Source organism: Petromyzon marinus (genome assembly GCF_048934315.1).
Source record: "Petromyzon marinus isolate PM22_M1 ecotype Great Lakes invasive population chromosome 67 unlocalized genomic scaffold, UKy_Petmar_22M1.pri1.0 chr67_unloc.4, whole genome shotgun sequence".
NCBI classification, from domain to species: domain Eukaryota; kingdom Metazoa; phylum Chordata; class Hyperoartia; order Petromyzontiformes; family Petromyzontidae; genus Petromyzon; species Petromyzon marinus.
In genome coordinates, this window is record NW_027422594.1 from 49,813 (window position 1) to 62,500 (window position 12,688).

At 55.7% G+C, this 12,688-nt stretch overlaps 1 protein-coding gene across 1 annotated transcript in view; it reads right to left on the reverse strand.

Moving 5' to 3' along the window:
• Positions 1-978: 978 nt before the first annotated feature.
• The window catches only part of LOC116956749 (choline-phosphate cytidylyltransferase A-like), a 29,258-nt gene continuing 17,548 nt past the window's right edge, over positions 979-12,688 (reverse strand). Inside the window, exons 9-10 of the mRNA XM_076058027.1 lie at positions 3,404-3,599; positions 979-986 (exon numbers count right to left, since the gene is read on the reverse strand). Coding sequence (XP_075914142.1) covers positions 979-986; positions 3,404-3,599 — 204 coding nt within the window. The remainder of the gene's footprint in view (positions 987-3,403; positions 3,600-12,688) is intronic.

The following is a 12,688-nucleotide window of genomic DNA, read 5'->3' on the forward strand; positions in this document are numbered from 1 at the left end:
CAAAAACTCGCACATCAAAGCACTCGTACGTCAAAACGCTCGTACATCAAAGCACATCAAAGCACTCGTACATCAAAACGCTCGCACATCAAAACACTCGCACATCAAAGCACTCGCACGTCAAGGCGCTCGCACGTCAAAGCACTCGCACATCAAAGCTCTCGTATATCAAAGCGCTCGTATATCAAAGCACTCGCACATCAACGCGCTCGTATATCAAAGCACTCGTATATCAAAGCACTCGTATATCAAAGCACTCGTACATCAAAACACTCGCACATCAAAGCACTCGTATATCAAAACACTCGCACATCAAACCACTCGCACGTCAAAGCACTCGTACGTCAAAACGCTCGTACATCAAAGCACATCAAAGCACTCGTACATCAAAACGCTCGCACATCAAAACACTCGCACGTCAAAGCACTCGCACATCAAAGCACTCGCACGTCAAGGCGCTCGCACGTCAAAGCACTCGCACATCAAAGCACTCGTACGTCAAAACACTCGTACGTCAAACCGCTCGTACGTCAAACCGCTCGTACGTCAAAGCGCTCGTACGTCAAAGCGCTCGTACGTCAAAGCGCTCGTACGTCAAAGCGCTCGTACGTCAAAGCACTCGTATATCAAAGCGCTTGTACGTCAAAGCACTCGTACGTCAAAACGCTCGTACGTCAAGGCGCTCGTACGTCAAGGCGCTCGCACGTCAAAGCACTCGCACGTCAAAGCACTCGTACGTCAAAGCACTCGTACGTCAAAACACTCGCACATCAAAGCACTCGCACATCAAAACACTCGTACATCAAAACGCTCGTACGTCATAGCACTCGTATATCAAAGCACTCATACGTCAAAGCACTCGTATATCAAAACACTGGCACATCAAAGCACTCGCACATCAAAACGCTCGCACATCAAAGCGCTCGTATATCAAAGCGCTCGTATATCAAAGCACTCGTATATCAAAGCACTGGTACATCAAAACACTGGCACATCAAAACACTCGCACATCAAAACACTCGCACATCAAAACACTCGCACATCAAAACACTCGCACGTCAAAGCACTCGTACGTCAAAACGCTTGTACGTCAAGGCGCTCGTACGTCAAGGCGCTCGTACGTCAAAGCACTCGCACGTCAAAGCACTCGTACGTCAAAGAACTCGTATATCAAAGCACTCGTACATCAAAGCACTCGCACATCAAAGCACTCGCACGTCAAGGTGCTCGCACATCAAAGCACTCGTACGTCAAAACGCTCGTACGTCAAAGCACATCAAAGCACTCGCACATCAAAACGCTCGTACGTCAAAGCACATCAAAGCACTCGCACATCAAAACGCTCGCACATCAAAACACTCGCACATCAAAACACTCGCACATCAAAACACTCGTACGTCAAAGCACTCGCACATCAAAACACTCGCACGTCAAAGCACTCGTACATCAAGGCGCCCGTATAATCAGCCGTGTGGCGACGTGACGCTCGGCAGGACGAGAGGCTCGCGAGCGCTGCTCGGACTGCCAGGACCCTCGCTCGTTTCTCAAACCAACGTTCACCTCGCGTCTCGCGACAAAAAACACCCGCGGGCCAAGTTGCTTCGCAAGGCAAGGTTTTACCGTGGGTATAAACAGACTGCACCCACCGCCACCGCCACTCTCTCTCTAACTCTCTCCTGAAGACGTTCCACTTGAAACGTCGCGACCCGCGATCAGTTTTGCTTCTGCCGACGCGGGCTTCGCCCTTGAAGAAACTAAAGCAGCGGTCGGCGGTTTCTCCCGCGGATCTCGAAAGCTTCGACGTCAAGACGATCGCCGCCGTCGCCGCCGCCGTCAAACCCCACCGATCATTCTCCGTATACGATAATTTACAGGGCCCTGCGATCACCACCACCCCACCGCTACAGGATGAATTTTCAACCCCCAGAGCGACCGAGACCCCCCCCCTCAGCCCGCACCCGGCCGCACACACCCACCGAGACTCCCACGGGCGCTGCACGTGTGTCGGATGCATGTCGGATGCATGTCGGATGCATGTCGCCCGCGTGCCTGTTCTACGTGGCACGCCGTGCCGATCAGAGGTGTGGTGGTGGTGGTGGCTCTGGGGGGGGAGGGTGACGGACAGCCAATTTAAAGCAAATACTCAACAGCAGTCCGTCTGGTGCGAGTGTGTGTCAGTGTGTGTCAGTGTGTGTGTCAGTGTGTGTCAGTGTGTGTCAGTGTGTGTGTCAGTGTGTGTGTCAGTGTGTGTCAGTGTCAGTGTGTGTGTGTCAATGTGTTGTGGGGAGCGATAGTGTAGCGGTTAGCGCTACGCTGCGCTATGAACCTGGCGACCCGGGTTCGATTCCCGCTCACGGCCAACACCAGTGACGATTATCTGAACCGGTTCTGGGCCTCCCCTAGGTCGACTCAGCCTCAAATGAGTACCTGGTGCGGTGTGTAAATATCGCCACTAGGGAGACAAAGGCGGTCGGGCGTGGTGCTGGCCACCCACCCCCTCGTGTACCGTTCCGGCCTTCATAGGTGCTCGCTAACAGCACTTGCCCCTACAGTCTGTTGAGGCTATACGGGGGATCTTTGTCTTTGTCTTTGTCAGTGTGTGTGTGTCAATGTGTGTGTCAGTGTGTGTGTCAATGTGTGTGTCAGTGTGTGTGTCAGTGTGTGTGTGTCAATGTGTGTGTCAGTGTGTGTCAGTCAGTGTGTCTCAGTGTGTGTGTCTCAGTGTGTGTCAGTGTGTGTGTGTCAGCGTGTCTCAGTGTGTCCCAGCGTGTCCCACCGTGTGTCTCAGCGTGTCCCACCGTGTGTCCCAGCGTGTCCCACCGTGTGTCTCAGCGTGTCCCACCGTGTGTCCCAGCGTGTGTCCCACCGTGTGTCTCAGCGTGTCCCACCGTGTGTCCCAGCATGCGAGTCTGCCACCACCACCTCCACCTCCCCCCCCCCGTCTATTCCCTCTCAATCCTCCTCCTCCTCATCCTCCTCCTCATCCTCCTCCTCCTCATCCTCCTCATCCTACTCATCCTCCTCATCCTACTCATCCTACTCATCCTCCTCATCCTCCTCATCCTCCTCATCCTCCTCATCCTCCTCCTCATCCTCCCGCCCCCCCCGCCGCCGCCGCCGCCCCTCCTCCTCCTCCTCCTCCTCCTCCTCCCGCTGCTGCTGCTGCCCCCCCCGCTCTGCGCCCCCCCTCTCCCTCTGCGTGCGCCGCACGTCCCTCCGCTCCCCGGCGGCGGTGGCTGCGGCGGGGCGCGCCGCCGCCACTGCCGCGGCCGCCACCGGGCCTCGCGGTGACGGAGCCCGGGGCCTGCCGGGGCGGTGAGACGCCCCGGGAGACGACGCCGTCGCCGGGTGCCGAGAGAACGGCCATCGGAACCCCGGAGTCCCCACCGCCGCCGCCGAGGACGAGGAGGGGGAGGAGGAGGAGGAGGAGGAGGGGGGGGAGGGGGAGGAGGGGGAGGGGGGGGAGGGGGGGAGGGGGGGGAGAGCGCCGGCGGCGGTGACGCCGGCGCTGGCGGCGACGGTGAGCGCTCGCGGGCCGGGCTGCTGCCGGGGCTGATGGCCTGCAGCATGCGGCCCTTGCCCTCCTGCAGCATGTGCTTCTGTGGGCACAGGCAGAGGCAGGTTGTGTGTGTAGGTGTAGGTGTGTGTAGGTGTGTGTAGGTGTGTGTAGGTGTGTGTAGGTGTGTGTGTGCTTCTGTGGGCACAGGCAGAGGCAGGTTGTGTGTGTAGGTGTAGGTGTGTGTAGGTGTAGGTGTGTGTAGGTGTAGGTGTGTGTGTGTGTGTGCTTCTGTGGGCACAGGCAGAGGCAGGTTGTGTGTGTAGGTGTGTGTAGGTGTGTGTAGGTGTGTGTGTAGGTGTGTGTAGGTGTGTGTGTGTGTGTGCTTCTGTGGGCACAGGCAGAGGCAGGTTGTGTGTGTAGGTGTAGGTGTGTGTAGGTGTAGGTGTGTGTGTGTGTGCTTCTGTGGGCACAGGCAGAGGCAGGTTGTGTGTGTAGGTGTGTGTAGGTGTGTGTAGGTGTGTGTGTAGGTGTGTGTAGGTGTGTGTGTGTGTGTGCTTCTGTGGGCACAGGCAGAGGCAGGTTGTGTGTGTAGGTGTAGGTGTGTGTGTAGGTGTGTGTAGGTGTGTGTAGGTGTGTGTGCTTCTGTGGGCACAGGCAGGTTGTGTGTGGGTGTGTAGGTGTGTGTGTGTGTAGGTGTGTGTGTGTAGGTGTGTGTGGGTGTAGGTGTGTGTGTGTGTGTGTGCTTCTGTGGGCACAGGCAGAGGCAGGTTGTGGTTGTAGGTGTGTGTAGGTGTGTGTAGGTGTGTGTGTAGGTGTGTGTAGGTGTGTGTGTGTGTGTGCTTCTGTGGGCACAGGCAGAGGCAGGTTGTGTGTGTAGGTGTAGGTGTGTGTAGGTGTAGGTGTGTGTAGGTGTAGGTGTGTGTGTGTGTGGGTGTGCTTCTGTGGGCACAGGCAGAGGCAGGTTGTGGTTGTGTGTGTAGGTGTGTGTAGGTGTGTGTAGGTGTGTGTAGGTGTGTGTGTGTGTGTGTAGGTGTGTGTGTGCTTCTGTGGGCACAGGCAGAGGCAGGTTGTGGTTGTGTGTGTAGGTGTAGGTGTGTGTAGGTGTAGGTGTGTGTGTGTGTGTGTAGGTGTGTGTGTGTGCTTCTGTGGGCACAGGCAGAGGCAGGTTGTGGTTGTGTGTGTAGGTGTAGGTAGGTGTAGGTGTGTGTAGGTGTAGGTGTGTGTGTGTGTGGGTGTGCTTCTGTGGGCACAGGCAGAGGCAGGTTGTGGTTGTGTGTGTAGGTGTAGGTGTGTGTGTGTGTGTAGGTGTGTGTAGGTGTGTGTGTGTGCTTCTGTGGGCACAGGCAGAGGCAGGTTGTGTGTGGGTGTGTAGGTGTGTGTGTGGGGGGGTGTTTGTGTGTAGGTGTGTGTAGGTGTGTGTGGGTGTAGGTGTGTGTGTGTGTGTGTGCTTCTGTGGGCACAGGCAGAGGCGGGTTGTGTGTGGGTGTGTAGGTGTGTGTAGGTGTAGGTGTAGGTGTGTGTGGGTGTAGGTGTGTGTGTAGGTGTGTGTGTGTGTGTGTGCTTCTGTGGGCACAGGCAGAGGCAGGTTGTGTGTGGGTGTGTAGGTGTGTGTAGGTGTAGGTGTGTGTGGGTGTAGGTGTGTGTGTGTAGGTGTGTGGGTGTAGGTGTGTGTGTAGGTGTGTGTGTGTGTGTGTGCTTCTGTGGGCACAGGCAGAGGCAGGTTGTGTGTGGGTGTGTAGGTGTGTGTAGGTGTAGGTGTAGGTGTGTGTGGGTGTAGGTGTGTGTGTGTAGGTGTGTGTGTGTAGGTGTGTGTGTGTGTAGGTGTGTGTGTGTGTGCTTCTGTGGGCACAGGCAGAGGCAGGTTGTGTGTGGGTGTGTAGGTGTGTGTGTAGGTGTGTGTGTAGGTGTGTGTAGGTGTGTGTGTAGGTGTGTGTGTGTGTGTGTAGGTGTGTGTGTGTGTGTGTGCTTCTGTGGGCACAGGCAGAGGCAGGTTGTGTGTGGGTGTGTAGGTGTGTGTGTGTGTGGGGGTGTGTGTGTGTGTAGGTGTGTGTGTGGGGGGGTGTGTGTGTGTAGGTGTGTGTAGGTGTAGGTGTGTGTGGGTGTAGGTTTGTGTGTGTGTGTGTGCTTCTGTGGGCACAGGCAGAGGCAGGTTGTGTGTGGGTGTGTAGGTGTAGGTGTGTGTGGGTGTAGGTGTGTGTGTGTGTGTAGGTGTGTGTGTGTAGGTGTGTGTGTGTGTAGGTGTGTGTGTAGGTGTGTGTGTGTGCTTCTGTGGGCGCAGGCAGAGGCAGGTTGTGGTTGTGTGTGTAGGTGTGTGTAGGTGTAGGTGTGTGTGGGTGTAGGTGTGTGTGTAGGTGTGTGTGTGTAGGTGTGTGTGTGTAGGTGTGTGTGTGTAGGTGTGTGTGTGTGTAGGTGTGTGTGTGTGCTTCTGTGGGCACAGGCAGAAGCAGGTTGTGGTTGTGTGTGTAGGTGTAGGTGTGTGTAGGTGTGTGTAGGTGTGTGTGCTTCTGTGGGCACAGGCAGAGGTAGGTTGTGGTTGTGTGTGTAGGTGTGTGTAGGTGTGTGTGTAGGTGTGTGTGTGTGTAGGTGTGGGTGTGTGTAGGTGCAGGTGTGTGTAGGTGTGTGTAGGTGTGTGTGTGTAGGTGTGTGTGTGTAGGTGTGTGTAGGTGTGTGTAGGTGTAGGTGTGTGTAGGTGTGTGTGTAGGTGTGTGTGTGTAGGTGTGTGTAGGTGTGTGTAGGTGTGTGTAGGTGTGTGGGTGTGTGTGTGTAGGTGTGTGTGTGTAGGTGTGTGGTTGTGTGTGTAGGTGTAGGTGTGTGTGTGTAGGTGTGTGTAGGTGTGTGTGTGTGCTTCTGTGGGCACAGGCAGAGGCAGGTTGTGTGTGGGTGTGTAGGTGTGTGTGTGGGGGGGTGTTTGTGTGTAGGTGTGTGTAGGTGTGTGTGGGTGTAGGTGTGTGTGTGTGTGTGTGCTTCTGTGGGCACAGGCAGAGGCGGGTTGTGTGTGGGTGTGTAGGTGTGTGTAGGTGTAGGTGTAGGTGTGTGTGGGTGTAGGTGTGTGTGTAGGTGTGTGTGTGTGTGTGTGCTTCTGTGGGCACAGGCAGAGGCAGGTTGTGTGTGGGTGTGTAGGTGTGTGTAGGTGTAGGTGTGTGTGGGTGTAGGTGTGTGTGTGTAGGTGTGTGGGTGTAGGTGTGTGTGTAGGTGTGTGTGTGTGTGTGTGCTTCTGTGGGCACAGGCAGAGGCAGGTTGTGTGTGGGTGTGTAGGTGTGTGTAGGTGTAGGTGTAGGTGTGTGTGGGTGTAGGTGTGTGTGTGTAGGTGTGTGTGTGTAGGTGTGTGTGTGTGTAGGTGTGTGTGTGTGTGCTTCTGTGGGCACAGGCAGAGGCAGGTTGTGTGTGGGTGTGTAGGTGTGTGTGTAGGTGTGTGTGTAGGTGTGTGTAGGTGTGTGTGTAGGTGTGTGTGTGTGTGTGTAGGTGTGTGTGTGTGTGTGTGCTTCTGTGGGCACAGGCAGAGGCAGGTTGTGTGTGGGTGTGTAGGTGTGTGTGTGTGTGGGGGTGTGTGTGTGTGTAGGTGTGTGTGTGGGGGGGTGTGTGTGTGTAGGTGTGTGTAGGTGTAGGTGTGTGTGGGTGTAGGTTTGTGTGTGTGTGTGTGCTTCTGTGGGCACAGGCAGAGGCAGGTTGTGTGTGGGTGTGTAGGTGTAGGTGTGTGTGGGTGTAGGTGTGTGTGTGTGTGTAGGTGTGTGTGTGTAGGTGTGTGTGTGTGTAGGTGTGTGTGTAGGTGTGTGTGTGTGCTTCTGTGGGCGCAGGCAGAGGCAGGTTGTGGTTGTGTGTGTAGGTGTGTGTAGGTGTAGGTGTGTGTGGGTGTAGGTGTGTGTGTAGGTGTGTGTGTGTAGGTGTGTGTGTGTAGGTGTGTGTGTGTAGGTGTGTGTGTGTGTAGGTGTGTGTGTGTGCTTCTGTGGGCACAGGCAGAAGCAGGTTGTGGTTGTGTGTGTAGGTGTAGGTGTGTGTAGGTGTGTGTAGGTGTGTGTGCTTCTGTGGGCACAGGCAGAGGTAGGTTGTGGTTGTGTGTGTAGGTGTGTGTAGGTGTGTGTGTAGGTGTGTGTGTGTGTAGGTGTGGGTGTGTGTAGGTGCAGGTGTGTGTAGGTGTGTGTAGGTGTGTGTGTGTAGGTGTGTGTGTGTAGGTGTGTGTAGGTGTGTGTAGGTGTAGGTGTGTGTAGGTGTGTGTGTAGGTGTGTGTGTGTAGGTGTGTGTAGGTGTGTGTAGGTGTGTGTAGGTGTGTGGGTGTGTGTGTGTAGGTGTGTGTGTGTAGGTGTGTGGGTGTGTGTGTAGGTGTAGGTGTGTGTGTAGGTCGGTGTGTGTAGGTGTGTGTAGGTGTGTGTAGGTGTGTGTAGGTGTGTGGGTGTGTGTGTGTAGGTGTGTGTGTGTGTGTGTAGGTGTAGGTGTGTGTGTAGGTCGGTGTGTGTAGGTGTGTGTATGTGCTTCTGTGGGCGCAGGCAGAGGTAGGTGTGTGTGTAGGTGTATGTAGGTGTGTGTGTAGGTGTGTGTAGGTGTGTGTGTGTGTAGGTGTGTGTAGGAGTGTGTGTGTGTAGGTGTGTGTGTAGGTGTGTGTGTAGGTGTGTGTGTGTAGGTGTGTGTGTGTGTGTGTGTAGGAGTGTGTGTGTGTGTGTAGGTGTGTGTGTGTGTAGGTGTGTGTAGGTGTGTGGGTCGGTGTAGGTGTGTGTGTGTGTAGGTGTGAAGGTGTGTGTAGGTGTGTGTGTGTAGGTGTGTGTATAGGTGTGTGTAGGTGTGTGTAGGTGTGTGTGTGTGTAGGTGGGTGTGTGTAGGTGTGTGTAGGTGTGTGTGTGTAGGTGTGTGTGTGTTGGTGTAGTCCGGCAAAAACAACCCCCTACCTCCTCGCGGTGCCGGACGGGCAACTCTGTCGTGGACAGTGCTGTGGGGGGAGATCCAATTTTGATTGGCTCCTCCCCTCATGGCATATGTGTCCACCACAGGGGCTAAACGGGGGCTCTGGACGGGTGCGAGGGGCTGGTAACCCCTCCACCTTCAATTAATTACCACGAGTTAAACTGAAATATGTAACTAATAAGCTTGTGCCGGAGGCCCCGGGGGGCCAGGTGTCTATGACGTCTCCTGGCCAAACCCCAATTGGCGGAGCCAGGAGATTGAATATCCACCCTCGGGGCTCCTCCAGAAACAACGAAAAGCCACTACGGGTGGCCACGTGGAATGTTCGAACGCTCACTGCGGAGGAGAGGCTGCCACTCCTCTGTAGGGAGCTGGACCGGTACCGCCTGGATCTATGCGGCATTCAGGAGGTCCGGTGGACCGGCTCTGGCTCCTGCCACCATGAGGGGTGGACAGTCCTCTACTCGGGGCAGCAGACTGCCAAACAACAGGGTGTGGCTCTTCTTTTGAACAAAAGAATGAAGGGGGCGTGGGAGCGTGGCGGTGAGGTGTGGGAAGCTGTAAGCCCTAGGCTACTTTGGGCTCGCCTTCCCATCAACCGGAGGCGAGGAATGGTGGTCGTGGTTACTTATGCCCCCACCGAAGATGAACATCCGTGGAGGGATGCAGGCAAAGCCGATGAGTCAGATGCCTTCTATGACCTCCTGTCACAGGTGCTGGCTAAAGTGGCCCCTCGGGATAGAGTCATCATGTTGGGTGACTTTAATGCCCGAGTTGGTCATGATACTGGCACCTGGTCTGGAGTGATTGGAGGGCATGGGCCAGATCAGCTCAATAACAACGGTAGGAGGCTGCTAGATTTTTGTGCAGCCCATGGGCTTGTAATTACCAACACGCTGTTCCGGCATCGGCGCATCCACACAACATCATGGATGCATGCCGGGTCCAAGCAAGAACATCTGCTGGACTACATAGTGACGGACCAGCGGATGCGAGCCTATGTCCTTGACACCAGGACCTACCGTGGAGCTGATCTGCCCTCTGACCATCGACTAGTCATCTGTAAGATGCGCCTGCCATTCTTCCACTCCGGTGGTGGGTGTACACCCAGGACCCCATTCCGACCTAAAGTGGCCTGGTCTCAGTTATCTGATGAAAGTTGCAAACGAGAATTTCATCATCGCTTGCGGCTGGGATTGGCATCGTCCCCGACTCCTCCTGATGTCGAGGGTAAATGGGCGAGGTTTAGGACTGTGACTCATGCAGCTGCAATGGCTGCTTTGGGTACGCGGTCCAGACCTCCCCAGAGACCCTGGCTGACAGAGGAGGTGTTCAGGATGGTTGAGAAAAAGCGACAGGCCCACTGTCATCGGCTACAGAACCCCACGTCAGAGAATGAGGAGGCTTACCGTAGCCTTCGCTCGGAGGTTCGGAGAGCCGTGAGGCGCTGCAAGGATGGGTGGTGGTCGCGGGTTGCTGAGGAGATGGAGTCTGCCTCAGTGGCCCACGATCACAAATCTCTATTTAACTCCATCAAAAAAGTAACCTGCAGCGCCACACCTATTACCATCATTAGGGGAAAAAACGGTGATCCAATCTCCGACCCCCAGGAACAGGTTTGCAGATTTGCTGAGCATTTCTGTGAGGTCCTGGGGGAGGGAAAATCCCTCAGCCAGGAAAACATCGTGGCACAAAGTGAGGATGACCCTGCTGAGGCTGTGGTGCCTCAAATATTGGAAGAAGTCACCCCCTGTGAGTGGCTGGCTGAGGTGCCATCTGTTGAGGAAGTACTGAAGGCGATCCGGAGTCTGAGACCAGGAAAGGCAGCGGGCAGAGATGATCTCCCAAGCGAAATGCTGAGGGAGGGTGGCGTTTGTGCACAGACTGCCCTATATGACATCATAACAACGGTCTGGGCCGCTGGACGGGTTCCGCAGGATTGGAAGGATGCCCTGGTGGTCCCCCTCTTTAAGAAGGGGGACCGCACAGACTGTAACAACTACAGGGGCATCTCACTCCTCAGTGTGTCGGGAAAGGTCCTGGCAAGGATTATTCAGCATCGCCTTGCCAGGCACGCTGAGGAGAGGCTTGCGGAGCCCCAATGCGGTTTCAGGAAAGGGCGGTCCTGCACAGATGCCATATTTTCTGTCCGTCTGCTACAGCAGAGGTGTAGGGAATTCCAACAAGACCTACATCTCTGCTTTATTAACCTGGTCAAGGCCTATGATACCATCAATAGGCCTGGGCTCTGGGTCGTTCTTCGTGCTTTTGGAGTACCTGACCCTCTGCTCACGATCATTAAGGACCTTCATGATGGTGAGCGGGCCCGGGTAAAACTACGTGGCCGGGAGTCAGAGCCATTCCCTGTACACCTTGGGGTGCGACAGGGATGTCCTCTGGCTCCCACATTATTTAACATCTATTTTGACCACGTAGTTCGTGAAGCCTTCAATAGCTGTACCGGGGGAATCTCCATATGGTACAGATATAATGGGAGGCTGATCGATGCCCGGGTGCGGTCAAGGGATGGCTCCCTATTGCTCAACCACGTTATGTATGCTGATGATTTGGTAATAGCTGCTCAGTCAGAGGAGGAGTTGGAGACGCTGCTGCTGAGACTGGAGCGTGCCACTAAAAGGTGGGGCCTTACCATCAGCCCCACCAAAACTAAGCACCTGCCTGGGTATTTTGTACCATCGGACACTCCACCCCCACAACTCCCAATCAGTGATGGGGCAGTTGTGGAGAGAGTGGAGAGTTTCCCATACCTGGGAAGTGTGCTTATGACTGGCCCCAGTTTAACAGCAGAGGTCTCACTCCGAATCAGTCGAGCGGCAATATCTTTTCATCGGTTGCGTAACGCTGTGTGAAAGCTACCTGGTCTGTCGCTCCGCACTAAGCTTCAGGTCTTCTCGGCCACGGTCATTCCCTCCCTTCTCTACGCTTGCGAAACATGAACCCCCCTAATGGAACATCTTCGCCGGTTAGAAACATTTAGGCTGGCCTGCCTACGATCCATCCTGGGTTTAAACAGACTGGATTGTGTGAGGAGCTCACAAATCCTTGAAAGATCTGGGCAAGGTCCCATCGGTGAGCTCCTCCGGCGGGCAAGGCTGCGATGGCTGGGTCACGTAGCCCGCATGCCCAGCCAACGCATGCCGAAACAGCTTTTGTTCGGCCGGATTGAGGGGGCTAAGCGGGCGCGGCACGGGCTAGAGAAGAGATGGAGTGATGTGGTACAGGGGGACGTGGCGCTGAGTGGACTTGCCGATGACTGGTACCAGCGGTGTCAAGATCGACCTCTGTGGAGGAGGCTCGTGAAGGATGCTACTGGGCAGTTGGAGGTAGTCGCCCTCCAACAACAACGGAGGGCGGAGGAGCGATGCTCACAACAACGAGCGGAGCGCCGGGTGGCTAAAGCACAGCAGGTTGGCACAGTAGGGGGCACAGGTGGTGCATCAGCCAGTCATCTCAGTCAGTCGACCCGTGGCACCTGGGTCTGCCCCGTGACCTCCTGCCAGCGGGCGTTCGACACTTCACGTGGCCTCAGCGTGCACATAGCCTGGCACAAGCGTCGTGGTGACATCACCGCCACTTAGTGGCGAATGGCGGTTGTTGTTGTTGTTGTTGTGTGTAGGTGTGTGTAGGTGTGTGTAGGTGTGTGTGTGTGTAGGTGTGTGTGGTTGTGTGTGGGTGTGTGTAGGTGTGTGTGTGGGTGTGTGTGTGTAGGTGTGTGTGTGTGTGGGTGTGTGTGTAGGTGTGTGTGGGTGTGTGTGTGTGTGTGTGTGGGTGTGTGTGTGTGTGGGTGTGTGTGGGTGGGTGTGTGTGTGTGGGTGTGTGTGTGTGGGTGTATGTGTGTGGGTGGTTGTGTGTTTGTGTGAGGGTGTGTATGTGGGTGTGTGGGTGGGTGTGTGTGGGTGTGTGTGTGGGTGTGTGTGTGTGCAGACGGAGAGAACACACACAAGCACGCATCCCCCGTGTACCCGCCGGGGGTGCCAGCAGTACCCACATGGCCACCCACCACCACCACCACCACGTACCCACCACCACCACCACGTACCCACCACCACCACCACGTACCCACCACCACCACCACGTACCCACCACCACCACGTACCACACCACCACCACGTACCCACCACCACCACCACCACGTACCCACCACCACCACCACCACCACGTACCCCACCACCACCACCACCACGTACCCACCACCACCACCACCTACCCACCACCACCACCACCACCACGTACCCACCACCACCACCACCTACCCACCACCACCACCACGTACCC